Source organism: Grammomys surdaster, unplaced genomic scaffold, assembly GCF_004785775.1.
Source record: "Grammomys surdaster isolate TR1022 unplaced genomic scaffold, NIH_TR_1.0 143, whole genome shotgun sequence".
Classification (NCBI taxonomy): domain Eukaryota; kingdom Metazoa; phylum Chordata; class Mammalia; order Rodentia; family Muridae; genus Grammomys; species Grammomys surdaster.
In genome coordinates, this window is record NW_021604601.1 from 328,188 (window position 1) to 352,565 (window position 24,378).

The 24,378-nt window shown below is 40.0% G+C and overlaps 1 protein-coding gene across 1 annotated transcript in view; it reads left to right on the top strand.

The window, feature by feature from the left end:
- The first annotated feature begins 4,174 nt into the window (after nt 1–4,174).
- The window catches only part of Ppil4 (peptidylprolyl isomerase like 4), a 30,353-nt gene continuing 10,149 nt past the window's right edge, over nt 4,175–24,378 (top strand). Inside the window, exons 1-11 of the mRNA XM_028764386.1 lie at nt 4,175–4,295; nt 7,474–7,541; nt 7,627–7,691; nt 9,196–9,313; nt 9,852–9,994; nt 11,041–11,137; nt 11,937–12,053; nt 15,424–15,548; nt 17,526–17,592; nt 19,693–19,804; nt 22,351–22,447. Coding sequence (XP_028620219.1) covers nt 4,226–4,295; nt 7,474–7,541; nt 7,627–7,691; nt 9,196–9,313; nt 9,852–9,994; nt 11,041–11,137; nt 11,937–12,053; nt 15,424–15,548; nt 17,526–17,592; nt 19,693–19,804; nt 22,351–22,447 — 1,079 coding nt within the window. The 5' untranslated portion in view covers nt 4,175–4,225. The remainder of the gene's footprint in view (nt 4,296–7,473; nt 7,542–7,626; nt 7,692–9,195; nt 9,314–9,851; nt 9,995–11,040; nt 11,138–11,936; nt 12,054–15,423; nt 15,549–17,525; nt 17,593–19,692; nt 19,805–22,350; nt 22,448–24,378) is intronic.

Genomic DNA, 24,378 nt, shown 5'->3' on the forward strand with positions numbered 1-24,378 from the left:
GGAATGTTTCTGTCTATCAATTTTAATATAGTTTTCTGGAGTACAGTAGTCTGGGTTGGCAGCCATAGTCTCTCAGAATTTGAAATACATTCTGCACCTTTAGAACTTTTAATGTTTCTGTTGAAAATTAAGCTATTATTCTAACAAGTTTGATTTAACATGTGTCTTGGTGATTTTCTCTCCTGGAGCTCTTGATACACTTCCTTTGTTTTGTATATTAAGTGTTTTAACCATAATATGTTGCAAATTTCTATTCGGATCCTATTTGTTGTGGGTATGTTTCTTTCTTTACATTTGGGACACTTCTTTGGCTATTACTTATCTGTAGACTTTCTCTTTATTAAACTCCTCTTTCATGCATTGAGTCCCTTTCCTAGCTTAGCTGTATATTCTCTTGGAGTTAATTCAGTTTATCCATGCGCGCGCTCATGTCTTTGAACATATCACACTCTTTGAATTCTTTGGAATTTCTTCTAAAAGATTCCCACTGAGTGTCAACACTATGGGACTGGTATTTTTGAGAGAAGCCTTACTGCCTTTTTCATTTTACTTGTGGTTTTGCATAGAGACTTGTGGTGCTCTGGCAAATGTCAAGGCTGGCAGAGAGACAGTCCGTATTCGGCAAGAAGAAAACACGGTTCAACACTACTTAGTTAGCTGCTATTGGTTCATACTTCTATAATTTGATACCAGGCAGTTTTTTTTAGATATATTTAAGTATGTTACAATTTGAGAAAAAATCTTTTCTGCTAATGGTTATCTCAATTCAGTGTTTACAATAAAGCTTACAGTGTGATTTCACTGAAATTCTTTTACAAAGTACATGTGACCTCTACCATGAAGATGGGTTCTATAGCTTGAGTGCCTAGGATCTGGCTTGGTCTCAGTCCTTCAGACGTTTAGAGGGCACTAGGCTATAAAGAACATGCGGCATCTCTTCAAAAGAGGGTTCTATTCCCTGCGAAGGATAAAGGTCTAGGGAAAGAGAGTCTGGGATAAACATAATAGTGTGGTGTGGCCCTATAAACAGCACAGAACAACATCCACTTGCAGCCATCTGGGTGGAAAATAGGTATGCACATTGTATTGCAGTTCTAACAGGAAAGTCTTCCCCTACAGAAGTGTTTCAGCTCTGCCCAGAAAGGTATCCTGGCAATCAGGAGCCAAGGAGTACCACAAAGTCACACTGCACAACAAACCTCACACAAGAAATTTACTGGGAGGGAAAAACCCAGGAGGGTGGCTGCAGCTGCTTGGGTAAGAAACAGTAAACTAAGCGGAAGGCATAGCTTTCTTAGGATTTCTTAGGGAGTGGAGCTTCCCAGGGTAAGGATTAGTGGGATTTCAAGTTTTGAGCTTGGGCAAGTTTAGGGATTGGCAGGATTTTTTTTCCTTGTAGGGCAGGGCTTGGGGCTTGGCTACTCTCCCACCTTGGGACTGGGAATCAATGTTAAAGCTGGCAGAAAACACTAAAGCCAGGGCTGTTAGGGAAGCCTGTGGGGGCAATGAGCTTGGACTCTAAAGATCCTTAGGCCTGGGGCCAGCCCCTTTCCTGACTTGGGGATTTATAAAGTTTACAAAGTATGCAAAGTTTGCAAAAGGAGTTAACTGCCACTTGAGTTGGTGTGAACAGGCAACATACATCTTTTCCAATGAAGAGACAGTGTAGTTTGAAGTCTCGCAAAATCCACCAAAGCTGCAGCTGGTCCTTCCTTCTTACCCCACCCTACTGCCACCATAAGATGTCCACGAAGGAGCTGTCAACAATGCAGCATCTGTCAAAATAGTAACACCTCAGCTTGCTGCGTTCGTGAGGAGCTGTCCACAGTGGTGATACCTTCTTTCCTGCCTCAGCCTCTCGCCTTCCTCAAATACCACAGCAGGAGCTGTCCAACAGGAGCTGTTTATGGTGGCAGTGGCAGCATCTTCTCTCCAGCCTCCTAGAGCAGCTCCACAGAGATGGAGCCTCAGCCAGAGCTGCTTGTGGCCAGGAAAGACTTCACACCCTAACCCATGGGCCACATGCAGGGAAAGTGAATAAACCCAATCAATCCCTGAGCAGGAAACCCACCAATCTCTGAACAGAAGAACACACCAATTCCTGAGCTCCCCAAGGAAATCCCACCAATCCTCAATCTGGAAATCTGTACCCTGACAAGCTCCGCCCCAAGAAATTCTATATAAGCCCTTCCTTTTGTCCAATTCTTTGATGTCTGCTCCTGGGAGCAGAAGGTAGCCATCCCTGGATTTGTCCCTCCACACCCTGGACCCTCCAATAAGTCTCTCTCATGAGATTTACTTCCTGGAGTGACTCTCTCATCAGAAGAAGCCAAGAAGCAAAGAGAAGTGAAGGAGTGGGGCTGAGGCTTCTCAGCTCAGCAGGGGGATGCCTCCCCTGGAAGCTGCAATGCTGAGGAGGCTTCATCTCCGAGCTGTATGGTTCCTGAGCTCCTGAGTCTTAGGATGCTCTTCCACTGGGACACTGTCCCACCTCAGAGCTGTATAGTTCCTGGGTCCCCATGTCTCAGGATGCCTTTCTATTGGCATCTTTCCCCCTCAGAGCTGTTATGGTTTCTGAGCTTCCAAGTCCCAGGATACTCTTCCATCTGAGCAGAAACACTTACTTAATATATTAGTTACTTAATATATTAGTTATTTATTAGTGTGGTCCAAAGTAAAAAGAAAACTATAGTAAGATTAGATGATAGAGACAATGAAGAAGAGAACACAGATGGTAGGGAACTACAGAGGAAAGAGTAGGGAAGAGAAGGGAGTAGATTCAAGAAAGAGGTAAAGCTAGGCTATCAGTTAACACAAATAACACCGCCTCTCTGGAGACTGAGGAACAGAGGCCCTGCAACCAGGCCAGAAGATGTTCACTGGGAGAGGATAAAGTGAAAGGAAATCTGGAGTGAATGAGAACAGGAGTGAGGGCAGGTATATAGGGCAAGGAAGAGTGGGGAGAGCTGGCATCCTAAAATGGCATGGACAGTGTAGGTGTGGAGGGGGAGAGAGCTAGATTGAAATAGGACATAAAAACAGCCCCGCTTGATTGTTGACTCGCATCTGGATTCTCTTGCATTCTATTCCTAAGTCCTAGAATCCTGTTTACAGCTTGAGCACTCCTCTGCAATGAGAATAGCCTTTAGGATGATCAGATTACAAGTGCTGTCCTAGTCAGTGGGCAGTGTTTCACAGATGGATTGCCAGGACTTGTCACGCCTCTGCCAATTCCTTCAGGACACTGATTGCAAATGTTGGCCCTGCCTCTGTGTAGCTGTTCCCACTGTCTTGTATGCCGCCAGGAGTCTGTATATAAGTTCCTATGTATACTTTAGTTCCTACCAGGTTTTCAGTTCACTGAAGGATATGCAGATCTGACTCAAAAGTTTGCTTTGAGGCCAGACCTCATGCATCCTAGGTTTGCTTTTATTTGCTACACAGTGGTTATGATCTTCAACTGATTCTCCTGCTTCCACAACTTACCTTTAAAAAGTCCTTTCTCCTTATCTTCCTGGATATACCTATGATGTCATATCATATCTCTGATTTTTGAGTAATATGTTTGATTAGAAAAGAATGTAATAAAACATGGAAACATCTTATCAGCATACAAAAAACCGGTAGTATGTACACACACACGTCTCTCTCCAATAGAAGACTGAAGCCTTTGTATTCTAATTTGTTGCACAAAAACTCTATGCTGTTAAACCATGTACAGTCTTGATATGCACACTAGCATGTTCAAAAATCAACAAGAAAACCCCAAAACCAAAGCTTGTTAGTCACCTTTTCAGGCAGCAACCGATGCCTCCGGCCTGGCGTTTTTTGATGGAGAGACTATGGAAACCCCAGAGCAATCTCTTACAAAGGCGAGGAGAGAATGTGCCGCGGGCTTGGGGGTCCCCCAGCTCTCGGGTGGCTACGCTATTCCTACAGAATGGCCCTCTTGAAAGACAGACCTTTATACGGGTTACCAAGGGCGAAGGAGAGCCTTCAAATGACAGCCTCCACGGCAGTAAGACAACTGGCAGCGGATATCAGCGGCCGAGTCAAATGACCCGCCCACCAGGCTGCCGGAAGTTGCGCCTCCAAGGTGGGCGACGGCGCCCCCGGGTGACGCCTAAAACCGTCGCACAGATTGTGACGTAAGGCGTAGACGCGCGCTGGCTGCGCCTGCGCCTGTCATTACCTGGGTGTTTGTTCCTGCGGAGAAGCCGGCGCCATGGCGGTTCTCTTGGAGACTACTTTGGGCGACGTGGTCATCGACTTGTACACCGAAGAGCGTCCGCGTGGTGAGGCCTGCGGCCTGCGGGACCTGGCGGGGCCGTGAGCCTGCTGCCCAAGTTCCCTTTTCTTCGCTGTTTCTGGCTCGAGCTCTGTTTCATAGCGGGCCTTGTATGTGGTGTGTGTGTGTGTGTTGTGTGTTGTGTGTTGTGTGTTGAAGGACTTTGGCTTGTGGGTCTGTGAGGTGCATAGGCGATACCCATAGCTTTCGTGACTTTGTTGTGCTTTCTTTACTCGTGAAACGAAAAGGGTTAAATACGTCTTGACATGATACCATTGGTCATGATGAAAGCAGGTAGGACGCGTCTGTTTTTTCGGGAAGGTGGCCGTCGCATTCTTCCTGGTTACATGACATCTGGTGTCTGCCTGTGTGGCTGATCAGCAAGGCGCCAGGGATCAGCTAGTGTTTGAGAGAGTTGAGAGAGAATGAAGCGGGCTTTTAGGACTTAGAGTCCTAAAAGAAGGATATGCACATTGCTATGGAAAACAGAGAGGTGGGAAGAAACCACATAAGAAACCTAGCTTTTTTGGAGATGAGTGGCAAGTAAGGTTTTTTTAGCAGTTTCTTTGGAGCTTTTCTGGTGATAGCAAGAAATCTGGCATGGCTGGAACGAATTGGTATGTGGAGTGCAACAGCTGCCACTGACTTAGAGTCAGGCCAAATACGTCCTATGTGCAATGTTGGTGGTCTTTGATAGTTTGGCAGCCTTTGAAGGCTTCAGGAGCAAGACTACAGCATGGCACACTTGCCTTGGGGAGATAATAGGCAACTGTGTGGAGAAAGTATCCGTTGGGAGAATCGGGAAACCAGGAGAGATTAGCCACAATCAGTGTCCTTCCCCCAAGAACTGCAAAGATGGCCACAGAATGGAAGAAGCTGCCGAACTGCACAGGGAGTGCCTCCTGCTGTGTACACCTCCCATGCTCAACTGTCCCTCCCCTCCCCCACAAGCACTTCCCTTTCTGTTGCAGCCTTCTCTATCCTTACTGTTGCCAATGGCCACACTCCTCTCCACGCCTGTCCCTCTGAGAACTTCCTGACTATATATAAGAAAAGCTCCAATAAAGATCAGCTACAAGTAATCTCTTTCTTCTGTTCTGTCCACATTGGTTTTATAAATCACAGCAGCACTCATTTTATTAGAACATGTACTTACTGTCCTGGAACTATGTGAATGATTGGCTCCTCCCAGGGATGTGCTGCAAGGAGAGCAGGAACTGTACCTTAATATCTCCCTTATCTTAAGACCCTGGTACAAGCCAGGCAGTGGTAGCACAGGCCTTTAATCCCAGCACTCAAGAGGCAGAAGTAGGTGGATCTCTGAGTTCCAGACCAGCCTGGTCTACAGAGTGAGTTCCAGGACAGCCAGGGCTACAAAGAGAGACTCTGTCATGAAGAAGGAGGAGGAGAAGGAAGGAAGGGAGGAAGGACTGACAAACCTAGTACAGTATCTGCCACTCTGAGAACACTGTACTAGTGGTTTGGTACAGTGAGCAACACTTGGGGTGTGTTGTTTTTACTTAATACTCTGTCAGGTGGTAGGAAATGCTCAGTTGCCTTCTGTTACTGTGATACATTTAGTTGCTTTAGGGTGACTGGATCTGAAGGCTCAACGGATGCTCTATGGAACTGTATTGTTTTGATTTTTGTTTTGTTTTTCAAGACCGGGTTTCTCTGTGTGACAGAGTCCTGGTTGTCCTGGAATTCACTCTATAGGCCAGGCTGGCCTCAATCACAGAAGTCTGCCTGCCTCTGCCTCCAAGTGCTGGGACTAAAGCATGTGCCACCACCACCGAGCTTGAACTGTATTGTTATCTCTTGATGTTGCATTTTTTTTTCTCTTGAGTCCTTTGACACTGTATGTAGAGCAGCACTTTATATAATGAATGGACCCCTTTCCATGGAGTTGTGCCCTCCTGAAATGGAGCTAGAGTTACCACACATTATTAACAAGCCGAGGTTCTGCAAGGAAACCTTAGGACACCAAAGACATCTACTTGTGTATTTGAAGAGAATGACTAGGCATGTGTGTGTGTGTGTGTGTGTGTGTGTGTGTGTGTGTCAAGCAATAGTAAGTATATCCAGATTCTTTTTTTTCCTTACATTTAATTGCTGAAAAAAATTTAAGCAAACAGCAGTCTCCATGACCAGCTTTATTACAAGTCACCAACACATAGCTATTCTTGTTTAATTTACAGCACCTCCCTCCACCTCCATGGATTTATTTAATCTTTGCTTCAGTGTTTATCCGTAAAAGAAAATAATGATAAAGTATAATTGGAGCCAGGCATGGTGGCACATGGCTAAGAATCTAACCCAGGCCCTTCTTGCATGCTAAACACTAATGTTGAGCTGTGTTCCCCCAACTCCATCTTTTTTGTTTTTAACTTTCTGCCAGTCCAGTTATCTTCAGTCATTTTTGTTTGTTTTGATACAGTTTCACTATGTAGCCCTGGCTGTCCTAGAACTCACCACGTAGACCAGGCTGGCCTTGAACTCAAGATCAGCCTGTTTTTGCCTCCTGAGTGCTAGAATTAAAAGCATGTGCCACCAACTCCCCGTCTCTTTCATCTTGGTAAAAATACACAATCTTGTCCCCACTCTTTCCTCTCCCCCCCCCCGTGTGTGTGTGTGTGTGAGAGAGAGAGAGAGAGGGAAAGGGAGAGGGAGAGGGAGAGGGAGAGGGAGAGGGGGAGAGGGGGAGAGAGAGAGAGAGAGAGAGAGAGAGAGAGAGAGAGAGAGAGAGAGAATAAGTTCTTCAAGGCATGAGCCATAATTTAGTGATGTTTATGATGTCAGCCAGTGCCAAATATCTAGAAGGCTGTATTAGTTACTCTTCTGTTGGTGTGACAAAACACTGTGACCAGATAGTGACTTATGGAAGCATTTATTTTGGATTATGGTTCCAGAGGGACTGGTCATAATTGTGTGGCAGGCATGTCAGCTTTTGGCTGGATTAGGTGGCTGTGAGCTCATATCTTTAGCAGAGCACGCCAAGCAGGGAGAGTGAACCAGAAGTAGGGTGAGGCTGGGAACACTCAAAGCCTGTTCCTAGTGATGAATTTCCTTTGGCAAGGCTCCCATCCTAAAATTTCCAGCTCACAGAACCTTTGTTTTTCTTTGTCATCAATTTGTCTAAAACTGATTTTTTGCTTTCCTGTAATTTAATTTTTACTTTCTTTCAGCTTGCTTGAATTTTTTGAAGCTGTGCAAAACAAAATATTACAACTATTGCCTCATCCACAATGTACAGGTGAGTTTGTAGGTATTAGTCATGTTATTTGTTACTGAAAACATGTAGCAAACTGTTAATTAACAAAGAATTTTGTATATTCTAGAGGGATTTTATCATACAAACAGGAGATCCCACAGGGACTGGCCGTGGAGGAGAGTCTATATTTGGGTAAGTTCCTATGCATGTGTTTTAGTTAGGGTTTCTACTACTGTGATAAAACACTATGATCGAAAGAAACTTCGAAAGGAAGGCTTATTCCTTTCAGGTAACACTTCATTACTAAAGGGAGCCAGGAACAGTGACTTAATGGAGGAACTGAAGCACAAGCCATGAAGGAGCACTTCTTCCTGGCTTGCTGCTCACAGCTTGCTCAGTGTACTTTCTTGTACAACCCAGAACTACTTGCCAGGGTGGCGCTGACCCTGTGTGGGCTGGGTCCGCTAACATCAGTCATTAATCAAGAAAATGTTCTATATACTTGCCTACAGGCAATCTGATGGAGCCGTTTTCTTAAATGAGGGGCCTCTTCCCAGATAACTAACTCTAGCTTCTGTCAAGCTGATAAAAGAACAACCAGGCATGACTCTGTGTGTGTGTGTGTGTGTGTGTGTGTGTGTGTGTGTTTAGAGACAAGATCTCATGTAACCCAGGTTGATCTTGAACTCAGTCACTACCAAGCTGAGGATGAACGTAAACTGATCCTGCTGCCTCCATTTTCCTTGTACTGAGATTAAAAGCATGCACCACTACACCTGGTTTTACAGTGCTGCAATTGAACCTACAGTTTGTGTATACTAAACATACATTGTACCAATTGAGCTATATCCCTACCCTCTATTTTTATCTATTCTTTTATTGATTGCTTTTGAGGTGGTCTTATTCTGTAGCCCAAGTTAATCTAGAACTCACCTTGTAGCTTAGGCTTGGCTCTGACTCAAATTTTTGTTTTGTTTTGTTTTTTTATTTTTTATTTTGGAAAAGATGTCTCTACTCCTGGCTGGCTTGGAACTCATTCTGTACACCAGGCTGGTTTTTATTTTTTTAAAAAACCTCTTTTTTGGTGGTGGTGGGGGGTGAGACATGGTTTCTCTGTATAGCCCTGGCTGTCCTGGAACTCACTCTGTAGACCAGGCTGGCCTCGAACTCAGAGATCCGCCTGCTTATGCCTCCTAAGAGCTGGGATTAAAGGTGTGTGCCACCACTGCCTGGCTACCAGGCTGGTCTTTAACTCAAGAGATCTGCCTTCCTTTGCTTCCCAAGTGCTGGGAGTAAAGGTGTGTCCCACCACCTCCTGGACAGACTGAGGCTTCTTATGCCTTAGCCTCCTAAGTGTTGCATTATAGATGTGCCTCATCACGTCCATCTCAGTTAGTGTTAATCTGCTTTCATGAGCCAGAATCTCACTCTGGTCCAGGCTGTCTTGGAACTCACTGTGTTGCTCAAGCTGGTACCAAACTTGTTACAATCTTTCGGGCCGTGTTGGTTCAGTCATCACATTAAAATAAGACTCCAACTCTACAGTGGTTCCCTAAGTTCCCAGAATGCCTGTAAGGAAAGAGAAGGAGTATTTGGATCAGTGTGATGTTTATAAAGACACGGTCACACTGTTGCAGTACCTCTGTATTTCATTTTGATAGTATTGACGTTTCATAACTTTATTATATACTTTCAGACAACTGTATGGTGATCAAGCAAGCTTTTTTGAGGCAGAAAAAGTGCCAAGGATTAAGCACAAGAAGAAAGGCACTGTGTCCATGGTGAACAATGGCAGTGATCAACATGGATCTCAGGTTAGGACATGGATGGATGAGCTTTGCTTAGGCATGAAGAACTGAATGGCGCCTATGAAGTTACCTTTTCAAGTTATTCAGTAATGAAAATATATTAAGGACATTTTTAGGGGAAATGTCAAATTATTTCTTTTCCACATTAAAAGTGCAGGGGTTGGGGTGGGACAGATGGCTCAGTGATTAAAAGCACTAAGTCTTCTTCCAGAAGTTATAGCTTCATTCCCAGACCCACATGATGCTCACAATGCTTTGGGACTCCAGTTCCAGGACATCTAATGGCCTCTTCTGGCTTCCATGAGCACTGTGTACACGTTGGTGTGCCACCACATCTGTCTTGTTGAAGTATTTTAAACTATCAGGGAAACATCTTTGTACCTGTTGATATAAACACAATCTCTATTTTTTATTTAGTTTTAAAAATAAGTATATAAGAATTGATACAGTAAATCTAGAGTCTTGGTTTTGTGGTTTTTATAGTTCTAAGTAATTTCAGACTAATACATGTTTTCAAATATTTATTATGTGCCTTTTGGTCTAGTTTCTTATTACTACAGGAGAAAATTTAGATTACCTTGATGGTGTTCATACAGTCTTTGGCGAAGTGACAGAAGGCATGGACATAGTTAAGAAAATCAATGAGACCTTTGTGGACAAGGATTTTGTACCATATCAAGATATCAGGTGTGCTTAGCTTTACTTTCTTAATATACTAGAATGATTTAACACTGTGGTGTTGTACTGACATGAGTGAGATTTCTACACATAGGACTAAGGTCTCAGTGTCTTTTACTTTTCTGTAATGAATTTCTCTGACATAAGTAAGTCTAGGAGTGAAGGGTTTGCTTCAGCTCACAGCTCCAGGCTGCAATAGGGTAGTTAAAATGACACTTGAGAGGAGTGAAGGGTTTACTTCAGCTCACAGCTCCAGGCTGCAGTAGGATAGTTAAAATGACACTTGAGTCAACTAGTTACCTTACATCCACAGCGATAAGAAAGAGCCAGGAGTGCTTGTGCACAGCTCCCTCCTCATTCAGTCCAGCTGCTCCCATGGTCAGGGAGGGTCGTCCCATCAGCTCTGTTCAGCAGATCCTTCACGGGCATTCCCACAGACCACTTTAATTTAGACTCCCTTTCCAGGAGTTTCCAGATTCTGCTACATTGACAATTGAAATTAACCATCACAACTAGTTAATAATTCAAAATGTGAATTAATATGAGATCATTAGAATCCTTGTGAAAAGGAGCTTTTATATTTTTCTTTTGTACTAATTGTTACGTTGATTACAATTACTTTTGTTTCAGTTTATTTTTTTAAAGGCAGATTATTTTAAAAAAGGTGTAAGTAGCAAGGTTTAGGTATTTACTTTTTTCTTTCTCTGTTTAGTTTTTGATGTATGTATTTTGAGAGAAGGTCTCACTCTGTAGCCTAGCTTTCCTGGAATTTACTATCTAGCTCAGGCTAACCTCAGACTTGGGATTCTCTTCCTTCAACCTCCTCAGTGCTGGGGGTTACAGATGCCAACTGTCATGCCAGGCTTACTTTACAACATAAAGTCATGCAGAGTACCAGTGTCAAAGGGAATACAGTGCTGTATAAAAGCATACTGTAGGTCAGTGATGTCCAAGCCTTGTGGAATCTTTGGGCAGTAGAAATAACTTATATGCTAAAGTTTATGAAAAAAGTATGGATTCTGAAATAAATGTAACATTTGGATTTGTTTTGTAAGGATAAATCATACAGTGATTTTAGATGATCCATTTGATGACCCTCCTGATTTATTAATTCCTGATCGATCACCAGAACCTACGAAGGAACAATTAGATGTAAGTCGTACCTTGGCAGTATTGTCTTTTTCTTTTCTTCTGAGACACAGTCTCTCTATGTAGCTCTGGCTGGCTTAGAATTTTGCTATGTAGACCAGGGTGGCCTTGAATTCACAGACATCTGCCTGCCTCTTCTCATGCTAAAATTAAAGGAGTTCACCACCCCCCAGCTAGTAGCACCTTCTTGTACAGGTATATTTCTATTGCTTATCTTACTTGATCTGTTACACAGAACAAGTTTAGAATTCCTTTCTCACCTACAGAGATGATTATTTTTGTAGCTGTCTCTTTATTTCCTTAATTTTTCTCTTTAGTTCCTATTCTACCAGGAGTCTCAGTTATGAAACTTTATATAAATAGTGCTTTGGAAATTTTTCTATCACTTAATCCTAGGAGAATAGCCTCAGGGTCAAACTGAATGACTATCTTGTAAGACACTTTTTCAGTGGGGATATTCTGGAGCCAGGTTAGACCTAGCCATTTCTGTGGACTGCAGAGAACATTCAGGTGTTTAAAGTATAAACTTACTAGGCTTTCTCAAAGCTGAATTTATGGTTGAGTTTGGTATTTAATTCTAAAATTATGTATCCTTTCTACTGAACACTTAATTGGATAATAGTATTTATATAAATATTTCTTTTGATTTTATAATCACTCCAAAGCCAAGTCTGGCAAATACTATAGAATCAATTTAAATGAATGCCCAGATGTTTGTAAATTTCTATTCTGCTATGTTTGATAAGCTAAGAATAAAGCATGATGTCTTCCATGATTCTGAGTTTTAACTTCTATATTACAGAGTGGTCGAATAGGAGCAGATGAAGAAATTGATGACTTCAAAGGAAGATCAGCTGAAGAAGTAGAAGAAATAAAGGCAGAAAAAGAGGCTAAAACTCAAGCTATTCTTTTAGAGATGGTAAGATAACTGTTATATAACTTACATAACACATTTCAGGGAGTTTATCTGTTTTTGTGATAATAAACTAGTAAAACTTGAATGGGATTCTTTTTTCTGGATTATGTTTTTTTTATTTTTTGTTTTTATTTGTTTGTGTTTTGGGTTTTTGAGACAGGGTTTCTCTGTATAGCCCTGTCTGTCCTGGAACTCATTCTATAGACCAAGATGGCCTCAAACTCAGAGATCTACCTGCCTTTACCCTCTGAGTACTGGGATCAAAGGCATGTGCCACCACTGCCCAGCTTGAACTACGTTTTGTAGGACACAAGAACATGAAAATAAACAGATTGGTTCTATTTTTCCATAAATTAGTGAGTGCTGTTTTAAAAAAGAGAAATGCTAAGGTGAAGAGGTGAGTAAAGACACGTGCTGACATGCCTGATGAGCTGAGCTGGCTCACCAGAACCCACATGGTGAAAGGACAGAGCTCACTCCTGTCACTGTCCTCTGACCTCTGTTTGTACACCATGACATGCACATGCCCACATTCACACATAACACACACACACACACACACACACACACACGGAAAAAAAATGAGAGATGGTTATCTAATTTATACCTATTGAGTTTTAGTTTAGTATTGATATAACTTTTGAACGTTGTTTAATTAGACTACATCTTCATGGATAGTAGAGAAAAGTTTATTTTGAATTGATTAATCATTCCCTACACTGATTCACATTTCTTTGGCTAACTGTATCAGCCCAGTTAATTATGTGTATATGTGTGTTTGTGTATGAATTTGGTGAGCACAGGTACCCAAGGAGGCCAGATATATCAGGAACTCATGTAGCTGGAAAGAGCAGTACATGTTCCAACTACAGAGCCGTCTCTTCTGCAACCTGCATCTTTTTCCCATTAACTTTTCTCATTTGTCCTCCTTTCTCTCATTTATGGATTTCTGTTGATTTGGTTTTTTTTCTCTTTGCTATTATGATACTTTTTTTTTTTTTTTTTTTGAGGCAGGGTCTTACTTGCTGCCCAAGTTAGTCTCAGTTTCCTAGGCTCATCAGCCTGCCAAGTATCTTGGATGCTGGATGTGTGCCACCATCCCTGGCTGTGACTCTTCTTGGGCACAGCTAATCGGCTGCTGTTGCCATTGGCTGGCTTCGGAAATGTTGAGCAGATTTATGGCTCTTACATTTCTGAAATTCAAGATTTTCCTTTTGGTGTGTTTTTTCAGTCAGGAATTCTTTACATGATCATCTCAGTTTTCAGATATACATATAAAGGGTATTATTGCCCTCAAAATGCTTGTGGGAAGTATGTTATAGTCTTCACAGTTCTACCTCACTGCTGCCCTCTGTGTGTCCTTAGTAGGAAGCGCACCCAGCACCCTCCAGTGTGCTGTTTGCTGCAGCAGCTGACGTTGATCTTGGCTTTAGTTTAGATAAAGTAAAAGGTCTAAGGTTGAGAGTATAATTGGGAAAACTGTGTAAAAAAGGTCTAAAGTTGAGGGTATAACGGAGAAAACTATGTAGAAATTGTGGTTCCATATTGAAAAGCAGTCTGGAAAGAATTGGGTATTACTGAAGACTACATAATTGTTTTCCAAAATTCAGTAGCAAGCAAAACTAAACAATATATTGCTTGATGATGTATGGGGTAAACATCTTAGAGGTGTGAAAAGGAATAGCCAAAACAGAAAATAAAAACTTGGGTTTTTTTTTTTTTTTTTTTTTTTTTTTTTTTTTTTTTTGTGAGAGAAGCAGGACAGTGGGACCAGGGGAGAGTATTTGTTCTTAGGCACATAGTTTCTTATTACTTAAATTTAAAATGTACAATTTTTATTTTGTGTGTTGTTGTATGTTAGTTAGGTGCATGTTGGAAGGTCAGAGGACAATTTACAGAAGTTGGTTACCTATGTTCCCTGAGGGTCCAACTTGGGTCATCAGGCTTGTTGGCAGATGCCTTACCAATGAGCTAGCCCCAGTGGCTTTTATTGTTATTCTTGAAAACCTATGCTCTACAAACAATATATCAAATACTTAAAGAAAGAAAACATGGGTGTTATTTGTGTTTTGAAGCCACAATAGGTCTGGATTTGTGTCTTAGCTACAACCCTTTTGATTTCACTGTACTTGCCTTTAAATTGGAGAGTGTGTGTGGTTTGGTGGAACTGGCCTGTAATATCAGTACTCAGAAGATTTGGGTAGTAGGGCTGCAGGTTTGAGTCTAGTCAGAGCTCCAGTAAGAGTCTGTCTGAAATATAAATAAAATTTAGAAGTAAGTAATGGGATGGAAACATGGTATTGCTTGAAGAACTAGCAGCAATTATCAAGTTAGGTAAAAACGTAGCTATTAATATTGTTAATACCAGGAAAGATATAGTATCAGTTTATTTTAATTGCAAAAATTTTTATTACATTTTGCTTTTTGTATATATGTGTGTAAATACGTTCAGGTTATCGTTTGCACGTGGAAATCAAGGGACAAATTTTGGAAGTTGATTCTTCCACCGTGTGTATTTACTGCTCTAAAGGCCGTGGGACCTGGGAGAATGGAGGTGATGAATGAGGCGGACTGAAGTCTCATGCTGCAGTAGCTCACCTTATTCAGAGTGTTGCACAGTTTATACTCTCAGGGTTAAGAGGAGTGTATAATAATCACCAGGGCAAGCTGCAAGTGGCACAAAACATGTTTTCCCATACAGGCATATGAGCAGGTAACCAATAGCCAGTTGTAACACATAATCTGAGGTAAACTCACTCCTATCTGCTGCTACACGTGGGAGAGGCAGAAAAACACAATCCAAGAACAATTCCACGCTTTTGAAGAAACTGAGCTCACAAGACTCTTACATCTTGGTTTCTTGGAGTTTTCTCATAAGCGTTCAGAAATCTCCTCACCCAACTCCATTTTGGACCATGATCTGGTATATGTGAGTCCTAGGAGTTGAACTCAGGTCGATGGGCTGGATGGCAAGCACTTTTACCCCAAGAGATATCTTCTTCTTCCTTTTTTTTTAATTTTTTTTTTTTTATTATATATACAGTATTCTGCCTACACGTAAACCTGCAAGCCAGAAGTTGGCACTAGACCCCATTACAGATGGCTGTGAGCCACCATGCGGTTGCTGGGAATTGAACTCAGGACCTTTGGAAGAACAGCCAGTGCTCTTAACCTCTGAGCCATCTCTCCAGCCCCCAAGAGATATCTTCTAAACCCTTGAAATACTTTTTAGATTATTTTTTTCACTCTAAACCTATAGTTCATGGTGTAAATTTAGATGGTTTTAAGAAATCAGTGTTGTGGGCTTAGACAAAAATATTTGGAATAGAAACTAAAAGAATTAATTTGTATGCTTGATTATTTGTAACTTTAGGTGGGAGACCTCCCTGATGCAGATATTAAACCTCCAGAAAATGTGCTATTTGTGTGTAAATTGAATCCAGTGACCACAGATGAGGATTTGGAGATAATATTCTCAAGATTTGGGCCAATACGAAGGTAATCCCAGCATTAGTAGAGGAGAAATTTGGAAATATCTAGGTATTAATTGATTGATGTGTGTTTGTTTTATGTTTTGTCTTTTTGAAACAGGATCTTATTATGTAGCCTTGACTGGCCAGCAACTTGCCTTATAGTGGGCTTGAACTCAAGATCTGCCTACCTCTGCTTCCTGAGTGTTAAGACTTAAAGCCCTATGTCACAACATTCAGCAGAGTGTTTTTAATTACACATTTTTGGCAAGTTTGTCAATTTTGAATGACTTTTTAAATTTACTTTTTGTTTTATTTTATTGTTTTGTGGGGCTGGGGATCAAGCCTAAGTCATCATGCATGTTAAGCCAGTTCTCTACCTCTGAGACATAGCCCCACCCCTTTTGATGAATTTCATACTGGTGATTTTACAAGTAAGTGTTTCAACCGTTGGAAAGAAAAGTTTGTTTTCAGACACTTTAATTTAATATTTGAGTGATTCTTCAATTCCTAGCATAAGTTTTCACAATAGAATATATGAGTTGAGCAATTTAAGACTACTTCTATAATATTCTCAATGCTATTTAATATTTAAAATTTCTACTCATTTAATTCTGCTCCTAAAACTATCAGCAGTCTGTCAGAATGAAATTTTCCTAATTTATTTATTTTTTAAACTTACCATGTAGCCAAGGATGACTTTAAACTTTCTGATCCTTCTGCCTCTGCCTCATAAGCACTAGGATTATAGGTGACCACCACAGTGTTCCAGCCTTCATCATTATTTGTTGTCGTCATCAGCATCGTAAAAATAAACTGTTACTGGCTTTTTAGAAATATATCCATTTATTTATTGGGTACCTATGGAGATGAGAGGACAGCTTGTAGCAGACGGTTCTCCCCTTCTCCCGTGCAGGTGCTGGGGAGTAACCGTAGCTCACCGGTCTCGGGAGCAAGTGGCTTTCTCTTCTGAACCATCTCATGGGTACCTTCCCTAAATTATTAATGCAAAACCATACAAAATCAGTAAGGAGACTTTTTCTAACTGGTTAACATGTGCTATGTTAGCATGTCCTTTCATTTAATGTTTTTAAAATGGTTCATATCATACAATACCTGGAGAGAGACAATCCAATTGGTCTCAACTCACCTTCTTGACTCTTTCCCTTGGTTATTATTTGTATGGTAATTGTACTTAATTATATTTTTATTTCCCTCGGTTATTAGTTCTGTATGGTAATTGTACTTACAGTATTAAATTTGAGGCTCATTCACTTTAAAATCCAAAGCATAAGCCCAAACCATGGTGACTTGTGCGTTTAATCAAAGTACTTGGGAGGCGGCAGCAGGGAGATCTCCGTGATCAAGGCCAGCCTGGTTTACATACTGAGTTCCAGGCTAGCCAGGGCTCCATTATGGATCCTTGTGACAAATTCCAAAGCATAAACATACTAAGAACTTCTATATGTAACAGATAGTTAAGTCTTTTTTGTTTGGACTAAAAAAGACTTAGGATTTAAAGATTTTACTGGACATGATGGTACACACCTTTAATCTCAGTACACACTACACAAATCTTTTATCTTTGAGGTAGGAAAATTGCTGTGATTTTGAAGTTATCTGGGTTTCATAGTGAATACTGCCCATCCAGGGATACCCAGACCTTACCTCAGAAATCTAAAAATAAGAAATATAAAAATAAGTAAAGTAATTTAAAAATGAAAATAATTTAGCAGTTTATTTTTGTTCAAAGGAAGCCTCCCACTGGCTCTCCCAACCTAGTTTGTGTGTTTGGAATAGAATTTAGGTAATTAGTTTACTGGGTTGACAAGCTACTATATGTGTATGTGTTTAAATAGAATTGGTACTGAAAACTTTGGAGCCATAGAGTTCTGTGAGTTTAATAGCTGGATTATTTTGTTTTGGTGTGAAGAATTAGAGCAAATGGTTTCTTTGCTTTCTTTCTTTTTTAAAGTGACTTTAAAAAGAAATTTTTTTTTCCCAGTTGTGAAGTTATCCGGGATTGGAAAACAGGAGAGTCCCTCTGTTATGCTTTTATTGAATTTGAAAAGGTATGTCATAATGTAAATATACCAGATTCTGTTTTTCTTACTTAACTTTTTGTCTTGGCTAATGTCATACTAGTTATCTTCCTGCTTCCATGTGTCTAGGATTAGAACTGTGCATCACTGTACTGACTGTGTGTCTCTGAGTAGTCTTAAAGATGAAAAGTTGTAGTACTTTCTTCAATTTCCAGGGTTGTGCTTTTCTTTAGGTATCCAAGAACATTAACTACTTTAACTTTACATTAGAAATAAATTCAACAGCTACTGATGTTAATGTTTGTTTGCTGTAAGTTCAGCTAGTCTGCCTGAACATAATTGTTTTAGAAAAAGTCCTTCACATACTGTTAATTATATAACTGAATACCAGAAAGAGAAATGGTTGAGTGTTTAGATGTAGGGTCAATCACTGGCTAGCTACTGGACAGTGCTCACTTATTTAACTCTTTCTCCCAAGGCTTTTCCCTCCTTAGTGTGCAGTGTGAGGACTGGATCAGGTAGCAGCTGCTAGATCTGCCTTAGTGATGATAGCTTGGTTGGCCAAGTGCTTACTTCAAATCGGACATTACCTCATTTTTCTGAATGTAATATGTACAACTCTTAGTCCTTTATTATGCGCTAAGCCCCAGAAGGTCAATGGTAGACTTCAACCTTAATTAGCAGAGTTTCTACAGCACACAGACATGCATTCAGGGCAACACTCATACATATAGGAAAATAAAATCTCAAAATATAAGCTTAAATAATATTGCTATTAGTATGTGGGGGTTACGTATGCACCATAGCCCACATATGGAGGTCAGAGGACAAATTTGGGAGTTGATTCTTCCATCTTATTCTAAGGCACGATTTCTCTTGTTTCTGTCTCTGCTGTGCTGCAGAGCTAGCTGACCTTAGGCTCCCAAGTCTCCTGTTCCTACCTCCCATCTTGCTAGGGAGTGCTGCCGACTATAGATGAGTGCCACCACATCTGGCTTTTTCTGTTGGTTTGAGGGATAAAACCCAGATTGTTAGACATGTGTGGCAAGCACAGCAACCTGCTGAGTCGCCTCACTGGCCCAAATGTTCTCCTAAAACAAAGTCCTCGTGCCGGATTTCCTGCTCCCTCACTCTGCCTTTGTGCCATCAAGTTTATTAGACGGTTACTTGTCTGCTTTCTACAGCATTTCCTGCCTTTTATTGACTTTTAGGAACTCTTTATATGCTATGAATGTAAGCTCTTTTTAAAAATATACGTCATACATATATATCTGTTCTGTGGATTACCCATTTGATAAACACAAAAATAATAGTTTTAATTTAGTCTCATTTGTCAACATTTTCTCCAGATGGCCTCTAAAAAATCTGCTTACTCTAAAGACATGAGAATATTCTCTATATTCTTTTTTAAGCTTTATTTATTTTAATTTTATGTATATGAATGTTTTGTTTACATATATGCATGTGTACCATGCATGGTGCCCTTGTAGGCTGTAAGAGAGCTCTGCACTCACTAAAATGAGAATTATGGATGGTTGTGAGCTAATGGGTGCTAGAAACCAAACATGGGTCTCTGCAAAAGTAGTAAATGCAAGAACCTACTAAGCCACCTGTCTGCAGCCCCTCTGTTTTCATAAGCCATGTTATTAGATGTTTCCATTGGGGTCTGTGATTTGTCTGTGCCCTGTGTGGACTGTATTGCATTTCATTTGTCTGACTTTGGGTACTCATGTGACCCACTGAAAATAAAGGCCTTCCTGTTCCCAGAGCTCTATGGGAACATCTTTGCTGTAAACCAGGCATTCATATGTGTTTAAAGTCTAGTTCTAGGTACTGGTACCGTGCTCATGTTAGACATTTTAGAGTGTGAGTCCTCTAGCTTTTTTTTTTTTTTCATTTTTGTTTTATTGTTGTTTTGAAATAATGAAGATAATAAATAGATGTGGCCTCAAAAGGTTTTTACCAAGGTTAATTGGGATAGTAGATGCAATACGTTTAATATCTGGTGTATAAGAAGTAATTGAATATCAGTTTTAGTAATAACAGCCTTTTTACTTTCATAGTATTTGTCTTAGCTGAAGAAACCTCTCCTGAAAACATTTATGCCTGAGTTTTTGTAATCTCTAATAGGAAGAAGACTGTGAGAAAGCATTCTTCAAAATGGATAATGTACTTATAGATGACAGGAGGATACACGTGGATTTCAGCCAGTCTGTTGCAAAGGTGAAATGGAAAGGAAAAGGTATGTTGGTTTATCTCCTTTTACCGATGTTCTGCTTTTGGGGTGTGTGTGTGTGTGTGTGTGTGTGTGTGTGTGAGAGAGAGAGAGAGAGCATGCATGTGCTTTAATTTTGTGCTGTTAATTAAGAGAAGTGTTAATAGAATTCAGGTCATTTAGGATTTTATAAAGCTGCTATCTAGAATGTGTGTGTGTGTGTGTATTTGTTGATGAATGAAAATACCTTTGTCTTTAATGTTTGCTTATATTATAAGTTATTTAAATTGCCTATTGAAGACATCTACTGATGAAATAATTGTGGCTTTTTGATAATTTGGTTCTTTTAGATACAAAGTTTAAAAAAGTTTATCGTTTTTGTTGTAATATGAAATTCTCTTCCAGTCCTCCTGTACTCAATTTCTCTTCCCAGAAGTAACCAATTGCCTGTTGTTTCTACAGCTATTCTTTGTGTACATGCATGTTTTTTTCCTCACTTAAAAAAGGAGAGTTCACAGAATCCAGATTATATATTCAATGTCTTGAAGTCCCCATTGAAAATGTGTCTTCATTTAGTGTGTGTGCGCCACTATATGTGCTCAGTCTTTCATTGAGTGTGTGTATCATCATTTGTTGCCTGAGCCCCTCCATGGGCTAACCCTGTATGTGTGACATTTCTCACAGTTGCTGTATACCTACATGTAAGTCCTTGATGGAGGCATGCTAAAGTTAAGTTTGGATCTGTTGTATGTTAGAACATGAGTTTATTTTATTATTATATCTTTTAGTTTAAATTTTGAAAATTAAAATTGAATTAAAAAATTTTTTTTTCAGACAGTTTTTCTATGGAGTCTAGATTGGCCTCAAACTTAATATCCTCTTGCTTCAGTCTTCTGAGTGATAAGATTGTAAGCATTAACTCCCCACGCTAGTTATGAATTTTTTATCTTGTTAACTTTGTGTATGTGTGTATGCATGGATGTGTGGGCTAAGGATTGAGCATAGTAGTCTCACAGATGCTAAGCATGTGTCCTGTCATTGAACTGCATTCCTAGCTGAGTTTAAAAGGATCCTTTTGCAATGTTTTAGAAGAGCTTCACTTAGAATTGTGCATTGGGAAGGCAGAGGCAGGCAGATCTCTGAGTTCAAGCCCAGTTTTCTTTACATAGCCAGGCTATGCCAGCTACATAGTTAAGATCCTGTCTCAGAAAACCAACAACAAAATAACAACAGAAAAAAGTTTTCACTTTGGTAGTTATTCACACACATGTAATGCTAAATTTTACCAGAAAATTACAATTACCAGTTTTTCTTTTTTAAAAGATTCACCCTTATTTTATATGTCTGCATATGTTATCTCTATATATGTATATGTACTATGTGTATGCCTGGTGCTAGCAGAGACCAGAGTATTAGATCCCCTGGAACTGGAGTTATAAATAGTTAAGACCCGTCATGTGGGTGCTTGGAGTCGAACCCAGGTTTTCTGCAAGACCTTGTTCTTAACCATGGAGCCATCACTACAGCCACAAGATTACCTTTTCTATACCATTTATAATTTGTTTTCCATGACTTTACTGCACTTTAGAAATAAGAAATAAATAGAACTTTTGGTGGTAAGTAGTAGGCTGTATCACCTTATGGGCATTCAGAACGGGAGAAATCAGTGACTAGAGTTGTCAATTGGAAGGCCACTGGGAGCTGTGATCTCTCATAGGAGGAAGTGACTTGGACTGTGGCCATGTGCTCTCTCTGTTTCCCTTAAGATTCCATTCCTGAGTGGTTCATGAAAATGAATTGATTTTTTTCAATATTTTTGTTAAGATCTATAAAAAATCCAGAGAGAGAAATATCTGGCCTGTCCGGAGAATGTTTTTCCTCCACATTGTTTTTTCACAACAGCCTTTACCTCGCTAGAGGCTGATTGTAGAAGAAAATCTTGTTCAGTGCACACTGTGGTCTGAACCAGCACCTCACCCTCAGTGTTCTCATTTACAGCTCATTTCCAACCCACTTAGAGGGAGGCTAGCTTTTTTTGTTCCATGAGGAAAGCTTTTTTGTTCACAATTGGATCATAGTGCAGAAGGCTCAGCTTCTCTCTAAGTTGACTTCTCTTGTAGTTGAAGAAGAAACCTGTCCCAGCATGGTTCACCAGTCTTTTCAGGCCTATATGCTTTCCCAAACCAGCCTCTTGATGTGTTTTTTACATGTCCTAATCACAGGTCCTATTGGTGGTGGGTGATCACATGTCTGTTTAGGAGTAGTATAAGCTGCTGGCTGATGCAGTAGAGTTCATGGACTTAGTGGCTCTGCTTGAACAATGTCGTAGGGCTGTTTATTTCAGTTGGATGTTGCAATATTCACACACGTCATTAGGTGGCAGCATATGACTATCAAGAAAACTGGACATCCACTTTCAACTAAAGTAACAGCAGAGACAAGCTTGAGGGTTTATGTTCTTCCTCACCTTCCCTACCTCCCAGTGTGTGCCTTTCATACATAGTCCTTTGTGTTTTATACAATTGTTAGTGTATCATTATGTGATACTAATTCTTTTTCCTTTTAATAAATAGGTGGGAAATACACCAAGAGTGATTTCAAGGAGTATGAAAAGGAACAGGATAAACCAGCCAATTTGGTTCTGAAAGAAAAAGTAAAGCCCAAACAAGAGTATCCTTTACAAGAACAGTATGCTTGGCCTCCACTGTGTAGGTCATTTGTGAGGGAACAACCGGTCAGTGTTTCCCATAGACTTGGCTTTTTCAGTATACTTTGTATTATGGAGAAAGTTAGGTTTGAAAGAAACCTTAGGCCTAAATATCTTACCTCCTACTCTTATGATAAATACCTTACTTACTTACCCACTGTTCTCAGATGGTCTTCAGAAAATAAATTTGTTATTTTTATATATACTAATGTTTTAAATTCCTTTCTATCAAATATCGTTGTATTAGTCATTCTCTTATAATTTATTTCCTTATTTAAATAACAAAATCTTGTAGTTCTCTGCCACATGATTAGATTTTTTTTCTTCTGTATAATACATTGTCATTTTAAGAAAAAAGATTTGCTAAATCTTTTTGTTAAATTTTTATGTAGCGCTCCTTCCTGTTTGGTACAAGAATTAACATTTATAGGATTAAAAAGAAATCTATTGATTGGACCATGTAATTCAGGTTCTTCCAAGTTGCAGCAAGTTAAAAAGCAGTGAAACACACTGCTCGTGTTACGCCATTTCTATTTGCTCACCTATAACTGACTTTCCCATTATAAATCTATCACTCTACACATAACAAAGGTCATTTCTTTGGTGATCATCTTTGGTAAAAGATGTTTTTGTTTCCTAGTTTCTGTTGATGGAAAGAGGTTCTCTTTTCTGTGTTACATAGGCATGTCTTCTCCCAGTATTCGTCAAGGAGGATGAGTATCAGGTTGGCCTTTAGATACTCATGCTTTATTTAAAGTGTGTTGCCTGTCTGCACTGCACAAAGTATTGGGACATGTCTGACAGGATCACTCTAAGTCTTCATAGGCAGTCTTCACAGCAAGCTGAGGCCTGTCTTTAATAAAGGATATTAGAAGGCATGTTATTAAAGCTTACAGTCATAAAAGGCATAGACAAGCATGTGCAAATGTTACCTTCACATCAAAGGAAAGTTTAGGCTAACCACTTAGAATGGAAGGACAAATCAAGGAAGCATAGGGCATAAAGTAGAGATGCTTACCACATAGGTCCTTCTGATTATAAGGAAGTCAGTATATTATTTTAAAGTTTGTAGCACTAAAGTGTTTTAATGAATGTTAGGCAACCACTCTACTAATTGATCTATACCCCAACTCTACTAATTGAGCTATATCCCAGGCCTTGGGACTGTTTTCTTTCCCATCACTCAGAAAGTTAGGAGTTTTCTTTCCCACCATTCAGAAAGCTGTGGGTATGTGTATGAAAACAGACATTACATTCTGGTCCTAAAGAACATGACTATGTTAACTTCAGTCTCAGATGAACCTACATAGTGCTTGTATGTTAGGCTTCCTCATACTTCTCATGTTCCAGAGCTCAACCTTCTCTGAGTCCACTGCAGAGACCGGGATTATTTTTACACTAGTTCTATGCTTTCTCTTAGTTTATTTTTTGAGATAGGGTCTTACTATGTAGCTGTCCTAGAACTCACTATATAGACCAGGCTGGTCTCAAAACTCATAAGAGATCTGCCTGCCTCTGCTTCCCAAGTGCCTTCATTAGAGGTGTGTGCCACCATGCCCAGTGTATGCTTTATTTTATTCTAAGGCTTTATATTACATTAGAGAAGTTACTTTATTTCTGATTTAAAACATTATTATTATTATTATTATTATATTGCTAGGATTGAACCCAGGGGTTTCTGCATGATAGGAAGTACTCTAGCACAGAGCTACATTACACCCTTATCTCAATTACAATTAAAGTTTTAGTGACATGTTTTATATAACATTTAGAAAATATTTGTTCACTTCTGTTACATTCACAAATGGTGCTTTGTTGTAGGATATTTGATGACATTGTGAGTCCCAAGAGTGTGTTATTTACTGAAAAAGAAAATACCTGTTTCTAGTTGTGG